This window comes from Oryzias latipes, chromosome 15 (assembly GCF_053564925.1).
Source record: "Oryzias latipes strain Hd-rR chromosome 15, Olatipes_Hd-rR_3.1".
NCBI classification, from domain to species: Eukaryota; Metazoa; Chordata; class Actinopteri; order Beloniformes; family Adrianichthyidae; genus Oryzias; species Oryzias latipes.
In genome coordinates this window covers 23,050,180-23,064,409 of record NC_136251.1, presented here as the reverse complement: position 1 = coordinate 23,064,409, position 14,230 = coordinate 23,050,180, and the positions used below count along the sequence as shown (strand labels likewise).

General features: G+C 40.9%; 1 protein-coding gene across 1 annotated transcript in view; it reads right to left on the bottom strand.

Moving 5' to 3' along the window:
• lrmda (leucine rich melanocyte differentiation associated) overlaps window positions 1-14,230 on the bottom strand; it is a 238,561-nt gene that overhangs the window by 73,551 nt on the left and 150,780 nt on the right. The window contains exons 3-5 of the mRNA XM_011484417.4: window positions 11,998-12,124; window positions 10,567-10,706; window positions 7,969-8,095 (exon numbers count right to left, since the gene is read on the bottom strand). Coding sequence (XP_011482719.1) covers window positions 7,969-8,095; window positions 10,567-10,706; window positions 11,998-12,124 — 394 coding nt within the window. The remainder of the gene's footprint in view (window positions 1-7,968; window positions 8,096-10,566; window positions 10,707-11,997; window positions 12,125-14,230) is intronic.

Below are 14,230 nucleotides of genomic sequence, written 5' to 3'. Positions count from 1 at the left end.
TGCACACTAACAAGAAGGCGAATACAGAGGCGGCGTCACGTCATTTTGTTGCTTTACATGTGTAAATCACTCACTTTTTCTTTCAGGAAACAAAAACTCACCTCAACAACGGGGTCACGGCGAAACCCAACCCCACACAGACAAAGGCTGGTTTTGCCTGCCACTGATAGCAACAAACATGACAACAGTTCAGTGTGAATGCAGCGCCGGGTCGACGGACACACTCACACCCTTCCAAAAAGCTCTCTTTTAAGGTTCTTTTCTTCTCCGCTCTTTTAGTACATGTTGCCATTCAGCTGGACGGTGTGGCTTATCGCCGTCCGACAACGACAGTAGCTTTCATTACACAAAGCATAAATAGTGTAATCTATCAGTCCTGTCAATCAGGATGATTGATTATGGGCTGTCAGGGAGGAGAGTGACACGTTGGAAAAGTTTGGTTAACAATGCCTGTAGCTGGTGCAGGGCCGCTGCCACCCAGCCCAGTGATTAATGTGTTGTCAGTCTGTAATCCCACACCCACGCTTAATGAAGCAAGAATTTATCATCTCTGCAGAGTGGCAGATGTCAGAGGAAAATGAATCTAAGTGGCCGGAAACAATATAGGTTTTCCAGCCTTTTCTGACACGTCTGACAAGCCCTGAAGACCACAAAAGCGGCCTGTGGAAGCACAAACTTCAACGTGAGGACTTTAAGCCCTGCATGAACATCTGCTGGATTAAAAAAAAATGAATACAAATTAAAACAAAAAGAAGAATCCTGTCCTCATAAACTCTGCACAAGAGAACAAGCAGAACTACTATAATAGATCAAACTTGAGATCTGACAGAGTAGAGATGTTTTAGAAAAAATATTTTAAAAAAAAAGTAATCTGCAAGGACAAAGAAAAAACATGTTTACTGTTTGAAAAGAAAAATCTTTCACTTTAGTCCCTGTTTGGATCATATCCGCTTCATCTGAAATGATTCAAGCTCTTGGGTTGATTTAACTTTTCAAAGAACTACTCTAAACAAGTTCACTTATCTGATCAAAAACTTTTCTGCAATTTACACCCGATAAAAGCGCCGCAATAATAATGAACATCTTTAAAAAGAGGCATCTCTTTAAAAAGATTTAAAGTTCTCAGTGGTGGAAACGCCCAGTGGGAAAGAGTTGGAATGAAAGCGGGATGAAAAAGCCTAAGCCAGCTGTCTTTCATTAGACTATCACCATCCCATCGCTCCGTCACCAAGAGACCAACTGGGGGGATTAGCTCCGATTGGAGCGATAGGCCGACACACTGGGACACTGCACTACTGTTTAAAGGGGATCGATTGATAAGAAGTGCAAGTAAGGAGATTTGCCTTGCAGGAAGTAACCTTCTGGCTTAGATTTCAATCAAACTAAGGTTTTTGTCATATTTTCCAGGGAGCCAACTTGTAAAACACAATCTAAAGAATCTGCCAATCCTAAATACACAATAAAAGTCCTAACCGTAAGCAAACGGGGATGAGTGATTGCATTATTTGTCAAAGTTTATGAAAACTCCCCATCAAAACGCAGAAAGGAAAGGCTTCAATGCAGTCGGCCAGCCTTGGCCTGTTCTCTGACACGGCTCAAAGTCGACAGCTACACACAAGAGACTACGAGGCAACAAATACTTCACCCCAGAGGCATTTCTTCTCTGTGGAGGAGGGGGGGGTGGAGATCAGTTAATGCAATTTCACTGTCTCATGAAAACCTTGGCGCTCATCATCACGCATTTAGCAAAAAAAGCATTTACTTTCACATCAGAGTGACACAACAGTCGGTGTCCAGCCTTTGAAAGAGGCCATAAATCAATGTTATCATGCTTACTTACAATTAATTGAGCTTTAAAGTTTTATACAGTGTTTATGATATGTATAGCTGGAATGATTTATGTGCGCGGTGTGAGTCACAGTCTGTAATTGCTGTTGTTTTCCCAGCTTATTCCGTCACCCCTGTGTGAACTCTCAGCAGAGGCCTGCCAGAACTGAGCCTGCCCCGGCCCAGGACTCAAAACTGCTGGAGATCGGTTCTGGAGAGATATGGGCCCAACAGAAAGCGGGCCACAGCTCACTCAGACACTGAGAGAACCAACACGTGTCTCCCTGCCTTTTGTCCATCACACAAACTAAACACTTCTAAACAATTATACGCAGCTGTTTCAACATTTTGAATGTGTTAACACTGAAAGAGAGAAAACAGCAGCGTCAAGTGATGGAATGAGCAGATATGAGATGATTTAGGAGTTGGAAGAAAAAACTGTTTGAAAGCAAGCAGATCACAACCTGTTAGCAAGTTTCTTTCTTTTTGTTGTTGTTTTTTTTTAAACAAAAGAGCAATCGAGGACGACAGTGCAGTTCTAATACAGATATTTTTCTCGGAAAAGTGTCAGAAGAGAGGTGTTGCATATGCTTTGTGTGCTATGACAAATATCGAATCAATCAGAGAGCAGAAACAAACTTCCTTCCACAGAAATGTGCCGGGTAAAATCCCCCTCTTGTGTTGACAGCCGCATTCGTTGGGTTTTCTCTAAGGAAACATTTGTCCGGTAAAATGATTCAGCAAACCCACTGAAGGGCCTTTCACAAAGAGCTATGATGCACACGGTTTATTATGTTTAAGAGCTTCGGGGAACTCGTAACTCTCCGGCACAAAAGTGAAGGTGGCAACACACTTTTTAAATGGTGCATTTGCCAACCTGTGGCAAAAGAAAAGCCCTTTCCTCTTTCAGAACTCGGTTGGAGAAGGAGCCACAGCCGTGCGTCACATCATTCACAATCATGGCTTTGAAAGCATGTGGTCCATCTTGTAGTTGGACTGCTTCCTACAGTGAAAACTCCAAATGAAGCAGCGCTTCCTGCTGCAGAGTAAAACAGGTTAGTGTCAGGGGAAGAAAAAACATATATGAAAAGATCCACTTGAGGACTTTCCTGGCTTTGTCACTGTCGATTGCCTTGAAGAACCATTGCCCAATGTGTAAAGACCCGTGGGACCCAGAAGCTGGCTAGAGCCACCATGGAGTGAAGTCTGGCTTTTATCATACTTGGAAAAAAAAAACTATGCTCAGGCGTAAAAATCAAGTGGCTTCTGCAGAACATCTATATCTGCTGAAAAAACTACAAAAGCTATGCCTAGTTTAACTTAAATAGCCACAGGGATCATCTTTTGATCAATTGTAAAAGCATTCCCAGTGTTTTTTGTTACATTTTTTCAACGATGATGCGTTTTTTGAAACAAAAAAAAATACTGTTTCCTTGGACATAGTTTTTGCAGAGCAGCAGGAGTTCATCAGAAATTCACCTCTGAGTTGTAGGTAGCACCCCCGCCCCCATTTCCCATCCACATTGCTCTATGGCTATGTCCAAATTCCTTTACTACTCACTGCATAGTGCACTATATAATGTGCGTTTGACATTTGTAGTGCTCTCCGAATCTACAATTCCAAAATCGAGTGCCCTTGAAATTTCCCAAAAGTCTCTGCGAAAAACCTCTGTGCATTGAGGCTCACTAGATTGGCGAATATAGACCACAATGCATTGCGTCTGAACTATTTTTGCAAAAAAAATTGTATTTAAATATATTTAAGAAACCATCAACGATTTCATCTTTAGAAGACAGTGGATTCATACATGGTTATTGCAAAACGCTCATATTACGTTTTCACTTTGTGAAATGGATGGCGTCAGATTTTCCGTTTAATGAAAAAGCAAAAAGTAGAGAGCATGGTGTCCGAATTGCCTTTAAAATTTAGGGCCTTAGATAGTCCTGCGCTACATAGTATTTTAGTAGTTAGGGATTAGGGTGGAAATTTGGACATACTCTCTGTTTACACGCTCTCCCGCTATTTTATAGCCGATCACATCCCCATCCTAACACTACAGGTACTACAAAAATAGCCAGTAATAATGGAGCAATCCAGCCGTACAGTTTGGAGCCAGATGCCAGCTTGGATGAAGAAAACAAAGACGTATATGGATTTATTTGTCTCCAAGTGGATGAGGAATCAGAATGAAGCGGAGCAGGGAGCTTGTGGCCCACCCAGCTTATTTTCTACGTCACAAGTATGCTCTTATTTTCAAACGACATTCCATGAAACGCAATTTTGAGCTTAATTTTCTTTAAACATTTCCTCTATCTTAAAAAAAAAGGCACAAAAACATGCTAAAAACACCAAAACATCATTTTCATCAGTGTTGGTCAGCAAGCATTGAACGAACTGATCAATTTGTCTTCTTCTGATCTGAAAACAGAAAATCTCTGGGTTCTGACAGACACTAGTTTTAGTCAAAAGGAGCATCTAAACAACAAAAACAATAAAAAAGTATCATGGAGTTTTCAAAGCAGCCCAGTGCACGCACTCCGTGGTTTAACCTGATTTCCTGAGAGTCCTAAAAGAGAATTTTCACATTATAGCATTCCAGCATACTTAGGTTTTTCAAAATAAAGCTAAAAGCATTTCCACTCAGAATCTGTTTAGTGTTTTGCCAGAATAGTATTCTTCACTTTAGGTCTTTCTTACCTTCCTGTATTCTTTTTTTTATTTTTGCTTTTGTTTTCCAGCTGCTTGTCACTTGTTCGAAAAATGCGGCAAAACCCAAAAGGAAAACCGAGAGGTTCCTTTCATCACAGCTTGAAGCAGAAACTGCAACAGTCAGAACTGACTGAAACTAAATCGGTGTGTTATTGACGAAAAGTCTCACTTCAACCACATGAGTTATTTGAATTCTAACATATTTTTTGTGTCCGTTTGTGCTACCGATGTTTCCCAAATGTGCATTCTTTTAAGTCTCGGTAAAAAAACAGAGAAGGCTTTTGTGCGACGCCTCGTTTTTCTTCAGCCCGTCGACGGTCTGGATGTGATTTAAGCAACATGGAAAACATTGAGAACGCATGAAAAGTTATGATGTTCCGATTGTGCTAAAGAGCATAACTGCTTTATCAGAGCCATGTGCCGTCGCTCGGTGCCGTGCCACAACAGCATGATTAAAAAGGAGTTTACATTGTGGCCACCCTCGATTCCGATGTGACTCAGAGGTTCTGAAAGTTCAGTGCTGTTTCTCTTCCAACACATACATCATGTGAACAGAACGATCTGATAGAGATGGGACTTTCTCCCATGATGATCCACGCTGTCAGGAGCTGGCGCGTTTCACTGCAACTGCTGCTGAAACTCTGGTTTGAATTTTTTATGCTGTTTGCAGCTGGAAAAAAAAAATAAAAAATCCGCTATAAGACCTCAAAAAGAAGGGGCAAAAACCATGAAAAAAATAGATATGATCTGACCTAAACATTTTAATCAAATGATTTCTTTCAAAGTGCATTTTTGTCTCCAATACTTACCCTAATTGAGACTCAAATTGTAGCATAAGCGACGGCAAGACAGCTAATTACCTTCCTTTGGAATGAAACTAATGGCAGACACTGCACTGTGAGCAGTATCCCGCTGTAGCGCACATAAAAGCAAACACAAATATCTAATTATGCCATCATCTCCCCCTTCTTTCCTGCTCCCATTGCCGGCGTTTCACTAATTGGTGGGCCGCACCGTCGGTCAGCTTACAATCACTCTGATGATGTGGACAAATAGAGCCAGGAGGTACTCATGGCTCATCAAGTCAGCAATAGCTGACACGTCACATGTAGTCTCCAAAAAAAACGGAAAAATAATCATAAAGATGAGTAAAGAAAGTATTAAAATGTTGCTGTAACAAAAAGTAATACAAAAAATAAAATTAATTGTGCCCTGTGCTAATAAAAGGACAACAAAATCTGTTCAGTATCAGACAGCTTTTTATCAAAGTGGGTGCTTTTTTTTTTTTTTTTGCATAGGGAATAAATAATCATATACAGTGGGTTCAAAGACAAAAAAGACACCAAACCACACACGTAGTGTCAGTGAGAATCTGTGATTATCTCTTCTTTCATCTACGGCTCTGGCGATAAAGGCTTTTTTTTGTGACAAGCTACATAAATAAAATCTACGTGACTTTACCTGCCAAGAAACATTGTAGAGGTCTCCTTTTTTTTGTTTCATTTAAAGTAGATGAACAGTGTTTTTTATTCTGCAGTTCCTCATCTACCAAACACAGCAGACTGAGGTTAAATGACTTTAGTGCTTTGTTTGCCACCTGCAAGAAAAGAAGTATCAGGAACAAAACAACTACAGGAAGTGACATTTAAAGATGTTTTTTTTTAAACACATTGTTAGAAACTCATATTCCGTATTCTCCACACTACAAAGCACAAATGAACACCTTCACCCCCCCCCCCAAAAAAAAAACCGACTGTGCGCCTTAGAATCTAAATGTAACTATAAGGATGACATGGATCAATAGCTGTGTGTAACTGTGAATACGCTAATGTGGCTAACGTGTAGCGGTGTCCAACTGTGTTTTATTTACGTAATTCCAGGGGTGAACGTAGATTTTTGTTTATGCCGGCACTCGACATCAAATGATTAATTGATGAATTGATTTCTCCAACCAAATTGATCTTTCTGATTCAAGATCGTAAGATTGCAGGTTCAATTCCCCCCCTTACATACCCATGTGTCGAATTGTCCTTGGGCAAGACACTGAACTCCACCTTGCCTCTGGTGGTAGGTGGGCGCCAGTGTTCGGCAGCGGAGCCGCCACCAGTGTGTGAATATGTGTATGACTGGGTGAATGGGTCTGTGACTGTAAAGCGCTTTGGACCTTGAAGGTATAAGCGCTATTTAAGTATGCGCCATTTATAGATCTTTCCCATTTTCTGGAGAAGATTCTCTAAGGTGTCTGTCCAGGTCGGTTGTGGAGCCGGTTCTAGATGGAATGAGTCCCCCACCCCCACCCCCGGCGCTCAGCGCAGTTATTCACGTAGCAGTCAGGTGCAGCTTGAAAGGAGACTTGAGAGGGACGCTCACATTTTGTAGCAATAAGACACTAAAAACCAGAGAGATGCTAAAAGTGCTGCCTGGTTCGCAGTTTTAGTGGCATCAGCCACTAAAGTGTTAAAGCAGTATAGAGCGGACACACAGCTGATCCTCCAGTACGCAGTACTGGACCCAACCAGCTGCCTTTTCAGCCCTGTGTTTTCCTAACAAGATTGGAAGGTAATGTCGTCAGCAAATGTTAGTTTTAACTGCCTCGAATGATGTTAGGAGTTACAGGTATTGTATTTACGCTAACTCATCAATGTGGCCAGCGTGTTTTGTTTTACAAACAAGTTCTAAAATTCACCCTAAACAAAGTCTGACTGGATCTTGTCTTGCTTTATGCACCTCATAGTTTAGTGTGCCTTATAGGCATATATAAAACAAGTTTGAAATAGACCATTCATGGACGGTGCGCCCTATAGTGCAAATCATTTGATACCTTTGATTGTTTTGGGTTGCTTATTTATGAATTTTTCAGGGTGAAGAAACCCTGGAAATATTTGCTATTCCAAACCTTTTCATTTATAAAATTTTAATTAGCGCAACACAAAAGGTTGAAGTGGTTTGACAGATGAACCTCTCAAACTCTAATTGGTTAAGCCTAAAACAAGAGACAGGCCAATAAATGCACAGACTTCAGATAATGAAGCGATAGTGTGGAGCGTGTACACGAGCTGTCACTCCAATCACCAGCCATGTCACACCAAGCAACACGAGTGTGACTGGACAGCCGGCCGTCGTCTTTGATCTGGGCTCATGCATACAAAATCAGGTCAAGCTGTGGTCATGGCGCTTACACGCACACACACATTAGGATAAAACATGCACAAACGTTTAATGCTGCAGAGAAAAAAACAAAAAAACGGATTCCTTTCAAAGGCCCACACCACTAGGACTGTTGTAAAAGAAGACTGACAGCCAAGCATGTGGACGAAGAAAGAAGGGATAACGGAGCTGAATGGAAAAGGAAGAGAAACCTCATCAATGCTGCAGAGGGACTACAGCTTCTAAAAGTTATTAGGATAAAAAAAAAAAAAAAGGAGACTTACAGCTTCGGATTTGGGCTTGACCACTTTCATGAATGCCCCCCTTGCTCGTGCCTCCATCAGTTCCGTTTTGGTTACTTTCCTGGTGTCCAAAAACTTCAATTGGGGCAGTTTGTGAAGAACAAAGTACCTGTGAGAAACAAACAGCTTTAGATTTTAGAGGCTGATTCCTCCTAAAAAAGATGGAATCTAGGGAAAGAACTAATAATCACCCAGACACAAATTCTTATACTGTATGTAAATGTGAACATCAGTAGAAGTTCAAAAGAAGTCATGTTTACCTCGATTCAAGGGTGATGCAGATTTAATGGTGAGATTTCCTCCTGTCTAATAACCTTCAAAGTCGATAAGTAAAAGAATGCCTTATAAATAGTACACAAGAAGATACAACCTGCCTGCCAGAGCTGTCATTCTAAAGGCATCAGAGATATCTCTTTAAGCCTTCAGACACACTCTGTCTTTCACTGGGAGGGAGAGAAACGTCAAAAGATAATGGCTGGAATACAAAGATGATAACAGATTCTTTCACTGGCAGCCATAGTCAGAAGAACCAGTATGTCAGGGCTGAGTTGGGAGCCCAGAGGAACGCGCACGCGGCATCTAAGTGGAGGGTGACAAAGGACGGGGAGAGGGGGTCGAGGTACGGACACGACCTGCACGCAAAGAGCTGTGACAAATTGATGATGGCGATGGCGATGAGGGAAGATGGCAAAGTTTGTGTCAAGTTTTCAACACCTGAAGATAATAAGGAGGGTGACAGGGATCAGATTTAGACTGACACAGGACGAAAAAAACTCAGTGCTAATTAAGAAAAAAACCTTTTCAATTAACTTGCAATAGACATAAAGTTGGATAATTGTTATTTAAGTAAAACAATGAAAAGTATGTGGCCCTAATTAGATTTCTGCGTTCTAATTTTTGATTATTATATATATAAAAAAAAAAAACTTTAATCGCATTAGATTTAGTACACCTAAATCTATTAGGTTCCATTCCTGTTCCCTACCTCCCTCCATGTAAAACGACTTTGTTCAGTGTGTTTCCATGATGAAATGTGAAGATGCCCTTGGGAGACATGCAGAGAGCTTTTTCTCCATTGGTAACCTACCATCACAGGGTCAGAGCAGATGACAAGGCTCTGTCAGCCAGTGAGGATATTAATGATTCAACTCCAACCACACAGGGAGGAGAAAAAAGAAAAGGAGTTCTGGGGGGGGGTCCCAGCTAAGACGTAGGAGAGGCTAGTTTTTTTTTTTTTTTTTAATTGAAAATATTACTTGTAGGCATCTCATAAATACATTAAAAAAGGGTTTACAGTAAAATTTTTGCTTTGATTTATTCCAGGAAGAAACCAAATAAACTAAAATCTAAGTTGTTTTGATCAGGAAATGAACTATTAACCATAAATAGTTACTCAAAAAACAACTTGAATTTCTTTTGAACTTTTTTTTTTAAATCAAAACACATTAGATATCAATATACATTTTTTGGAATAATGTGTGCTTAGGCCGCAGCTGCAGGTCGACCGCTCTTTGATCCGCCACGACAGCAGATCGAACAAACTGATAACGCACCAAAGGTTAGGAGGTCAGAATGTCAAGAAAAAAGTTCATTTATCTTCATAGATCATGGAAGATGAAATGGAAACTGGATGAGCCACATTTTTAAGACAGTTTAGTGGCTTTTTTACCTGACATGTCTAAACAATAGAATCTTGCAGGATTCGAACAGCCACGGAAACACAGAGTCCTCCAAGTACGGGACATTTAACCTAGCTGCACACATGACAATACTGTGGGAAAGAATACTATATTTCTATGTCACTGCACTAATTGGGGCACCGATGTGGCGTACCAGAGTATTTCACTTGAGAGACTAAGAGCTCCTGAGGCACTGGGCTGGGTATTTATTGCCCAAGGCCAGTACTGTCACGACCTGCATACAGCCTAGTCTTGTCAGACATGAAATCTGCATCACGCTCAAATTGATGTTTTACTATGTGACACATAATGAATATTACATTACAGGACTGTAGACAATGTCAGTCAAAACAGAACAGCTTTCCTCACCAGTTAGATAAGGATGTGAGGAGGGGGAGGGAGGGGGATGAGGGGGGGCACAAAGAGGGATTATTCAAGAAAAGCAGGGGTGGTAAATGATTAATAGGAGACGCAGAGTCAGAAACAAGCACTTATGGCTAAAACAGACAAAAGAGAGTATGCTTTTCGCCTTTTATCGCATTTCATGTAAAGGACCCTGACAAATGGTGGTCATATAGCAAAGGCTTGAGGCCTAGCTTGATGTTTAATGCATCATCTGCTCTGGTAAGGCAGGATAGTAAACACTCATTTGTGGTGGTGACTAGTCACACATGAAATCCATTTTTGCAAACTGGAGAGAGGGGGAAGCGTGGAGGGCAGCTGACAAAGCTTTTAGAGAGATGTGGTTGAATCCACAGTCTGGTTATGAAATAAAACAAATCTACGATGAGAGAAAGGCATTTTTTTTTCCTTTTAAGTACGCTTGTATTCCGCCGTTCCCCATCAGGGGCTAATGTTTATTTTAAATTGCCGTGTGGCTCCATGACACATAACAACCAACCTGTATCTCTGGTAGTCGTCCTCATCCTTATCCGGGCTAACCAGCTGGTTAGGGCAGGCCTCATTCCCCAGCAGGCTTAGGTACTTGAGAGACGGGGTCACATCAGCCAAGTGTTCCAGCAGGGCTTCGATATCAGTCAGGTGTCAAAGGGCGGATGTCAAGGACCTAGTGCTGTTAATTACATTAGCATTTACTACCCACACAGCCCCTCCCGAGCCTGTCTACACTAAAACACATCACTGTCAAATTTACCGAGGTGCTCAAAGAGGCTAGTCAGTGGCTTTGTGAGGCCGGGCAGACAGAAGGGCAATTTAAGGTGCAAGCTTTGGCATATGGCACTGACACAATTTGGCTCCTGCACTCACTCTCTCTCAATCTCTTTCATTTCCTAGGTGGCCGGGTGCAGAGCAGTGACAAAATGATGGATGCCCTGTGGTTCAAACAGTCCGTGCCTCTCGGAGCTATGCTGTGGAAAACTTTAGCGAAAATGTGGAAAAAACAAACAGCCCCTAAGCAGGCGCATTCATCACTAATACATTCACTTGGAAAATTGAGCCCCAAAGTGTCAAAATACAACTGCACTAATGCGGTGCTCGAGCTTTAAAATGGCACCGTGCCACTGCAGGATGTACATAATTGGCCTATTAGCATGTGCCGACCACTTCACAACCAAACTCAGCACACAGTCCCAGATGCACACTTCAAGGAGTCCCAGTTTTCATGTTGACTCTAGAAGTGAGCGAGTGTGTATGTGGGGGCTTCGTTACCCAGCAGGATCTGCATAACCAAAGGAAAACAGGACACGTTGCCGATCCTGTTCTGAGGTTTGGAAGGGAAGTTCACACTTCTCTGACTGATCAGAAGCAGTGTCGCGAAATCCCTGTATTAAATTTGCAGTAAGTGTGCATGCTCTGGTTTTTAAGATGTTTACAACCGCTGCAAAGAAGAAAAGCGGGTCTGTTCAGAGAACATACAATTAATGCCTGCATCACAGTAAAAAATATTAAAGGTTTGAGGCATTTGGAGTCTTTCTGATATGCATAATACAAATTGGAAAATCTCTCTTATTTTTCTTTTTTTTAACTAATACAACACAGCAAATATGCACACATATATAGTATTTCTTAACTATGCCTCAGGTTTAATCCCTTTCATTCTCTGCAAATGAAACAGATCTGTTATGCTGGCTGTTGAATCACATTCCACTAGAGGTCCCTGTGGTTCAAAAACCAGTACTTGTGCAAAAGCCAAGTTCCTGTAGTCTCTTTTCCAGCTCACAGTGCTTCCTGTAGAATTGTGGCTCTACAAGAGGAGTGTCCCGCTACCACAACAAAAGCTTAAAAAACCCATTAATTCCTAACTGATGCATGTAATTTATAACTCAGAAATTTACGACATATCCTGACCAGAGGGATTTTCTCAAAAGGATATTTGGTTCTTATTAAGTGTAAGGGTGTGAAGGTTGGGTAACCTGGGCAACTGGAGGTCATTTCCCAGCAGATTGTTATCCACGACCAGTTCTTCCAGCTCAGTGAACATTTTAAGGCCTGCCAGTGACCTGTAATGATAAGGAAAGGAGAAAACTGTTATGGCTCCAAAATCTGGTCAGCTGTTATTGTGCAGAAATAAATTTTTCAGTCTCTTTCATACACCAGGAGAGTTGGGGTCTGGGGCTGTCAGGGAAGTGAATGACAAGAATTAGTGGTGCTGAGCTCCCCTGGCATGGTGAGGCATCCTTCAGTGGCTGGCAGGATGAAGGATGGGGGTCACTTGTGAGTAGCCAGGATTCAAAACAAAAGGCTTCAGAAATGCGGCAAGCAGGATGAATTTGTCAATGTCCTGTGCCTTGAGGCGCCCAGTTTCGCCTGACCCTAACCCTCCATTCCCAAGACAAATCACTCTGTCACAGTTCACCTTCACTCCCCAGACACAAATTTAACTTGTCATCCATCATTTTCACTGAGGCACCGGAATACACTTGCAATCACAGATGGAATGGAGGGGAAACTTTTTTTTTTTGCTAGTGATGCATGGAAGGGGTTATCGTTTATGTTTTTTTTTTTGACTCGCTGCTTTTTTTTGTGACACATTTAAAGAGTTGAGGGGTCATCTTAGCTTTTTTTTACTCCCAGTGTCTGTCACATTTATTCACATTTGTTCAATTGACAGAGGGTGGTGAGGAGAAGTTATGGTCAGGCCTTACAAAATCATGCGAGCTAGGAGGACGGAAAGATTCCCTTGGAGCGTCATCAAACGCTCACACTGTCAACATGCCATGTTAAGGCGTCCTGATGGAATTCATTGATATTTAAAGAGGACAGGGTTTAGGCTGAACTAAAATGATTTTATTGATCCTTCAGTCAGAAGTCCTGTTTGCATAGTTGTGCACATAACTTTAACCCTGTAAAGCCCACTATAGCAACAAATTAACAGAAAAATTCAAATTTATTGGAATTACGATGTTTTAAACCCATTCATGAAATATACAAAAAAAAGCAATGTCATTTTTTAAAATAGATAGTATCAGTTATGATTTGTTGGGATATTTGGTCTTTTGGTTGAAGAAAAACCAAATTTGATGCACACATTTTTAACATGGTGTAACTGTATTATAAAGAGTTCATTTTTTTACAAATTTAGACTTTTTTTCAATAGAACAAAATACAAATAGCAGTTCATGACTTGTTCTCATCATAAAGTTTTGAAAAATAACTTTTTTCCCCGCTAGAAGTGTTGACAGAAGTCGCCATTTTGAAATTAGCAGGAAATGCCCTTCTACTGCCCCTAGTGGCTTGATGGTGAACTACAGGCAGGAAAGCATTGGAACAAAGTATAAACAATGGGTTTTTAAGGAAGATTAGGATTACGCCAATGAGATAAAGGATTTCAGAAATGTGTGTTTTAAATATGATATGAACAAAGTTAAAGACAATTGACATACCCACAACAAGAAGCATTAAAATATCTCGTAAAATTATAAAATATTTGTTGTCTTAATTTCTTCTCTTCATTGGTGCTTCACTTTAATCAATTTTGGGTCTATTTGGTTTTGCAAAGCTCTGGTGAGGTCTAGCCACAGAATTTCAATAAGCTTTGACTTTAATATTTACCTTTTTTTAATTGACCATCGTATACTTTGTTTGTTGTCCATGATCTGGTTGGTTGGATGTAGTTTGGTTAAGGTTTTTAGTGACCTACCTGCCACTGCTGTCAATGCCTAACAGATGGTTTGTTTTCAGATTAGATTTTACATTTATTTTTGCTTTGCAAACCCACAGAAAAAAAAAAACATGCAGGCAAAAATCTGTTTCAAAGGACCTATAGCGTGCAATTCTTAAGCCTTTCAGATAAATCTATATCCATATATATGATAGTATACCTTTGGCACAATCTAGAACACACTTTTTCATGAATATGAGTTTTTTTCGCAGCTCATATTCCAACCCGGAGAGTTGTTGATGTAAGATGACTTGATCTAGGACGCACCAGCTTCCTCTCCTTGTGGGTGCCGCCCATTTCATGATGTCAACCTAGAGTCGGCAGCGTGTTTGCGTTTCACGTAAAACAAACACCATTCAAACTTTTTGCAAAGATGGATGTGTATATTGTGCACATAAAATGAAATCACAGCTAGGTCTGCTGAGAAAGTGGGTGTTTGTGTTAG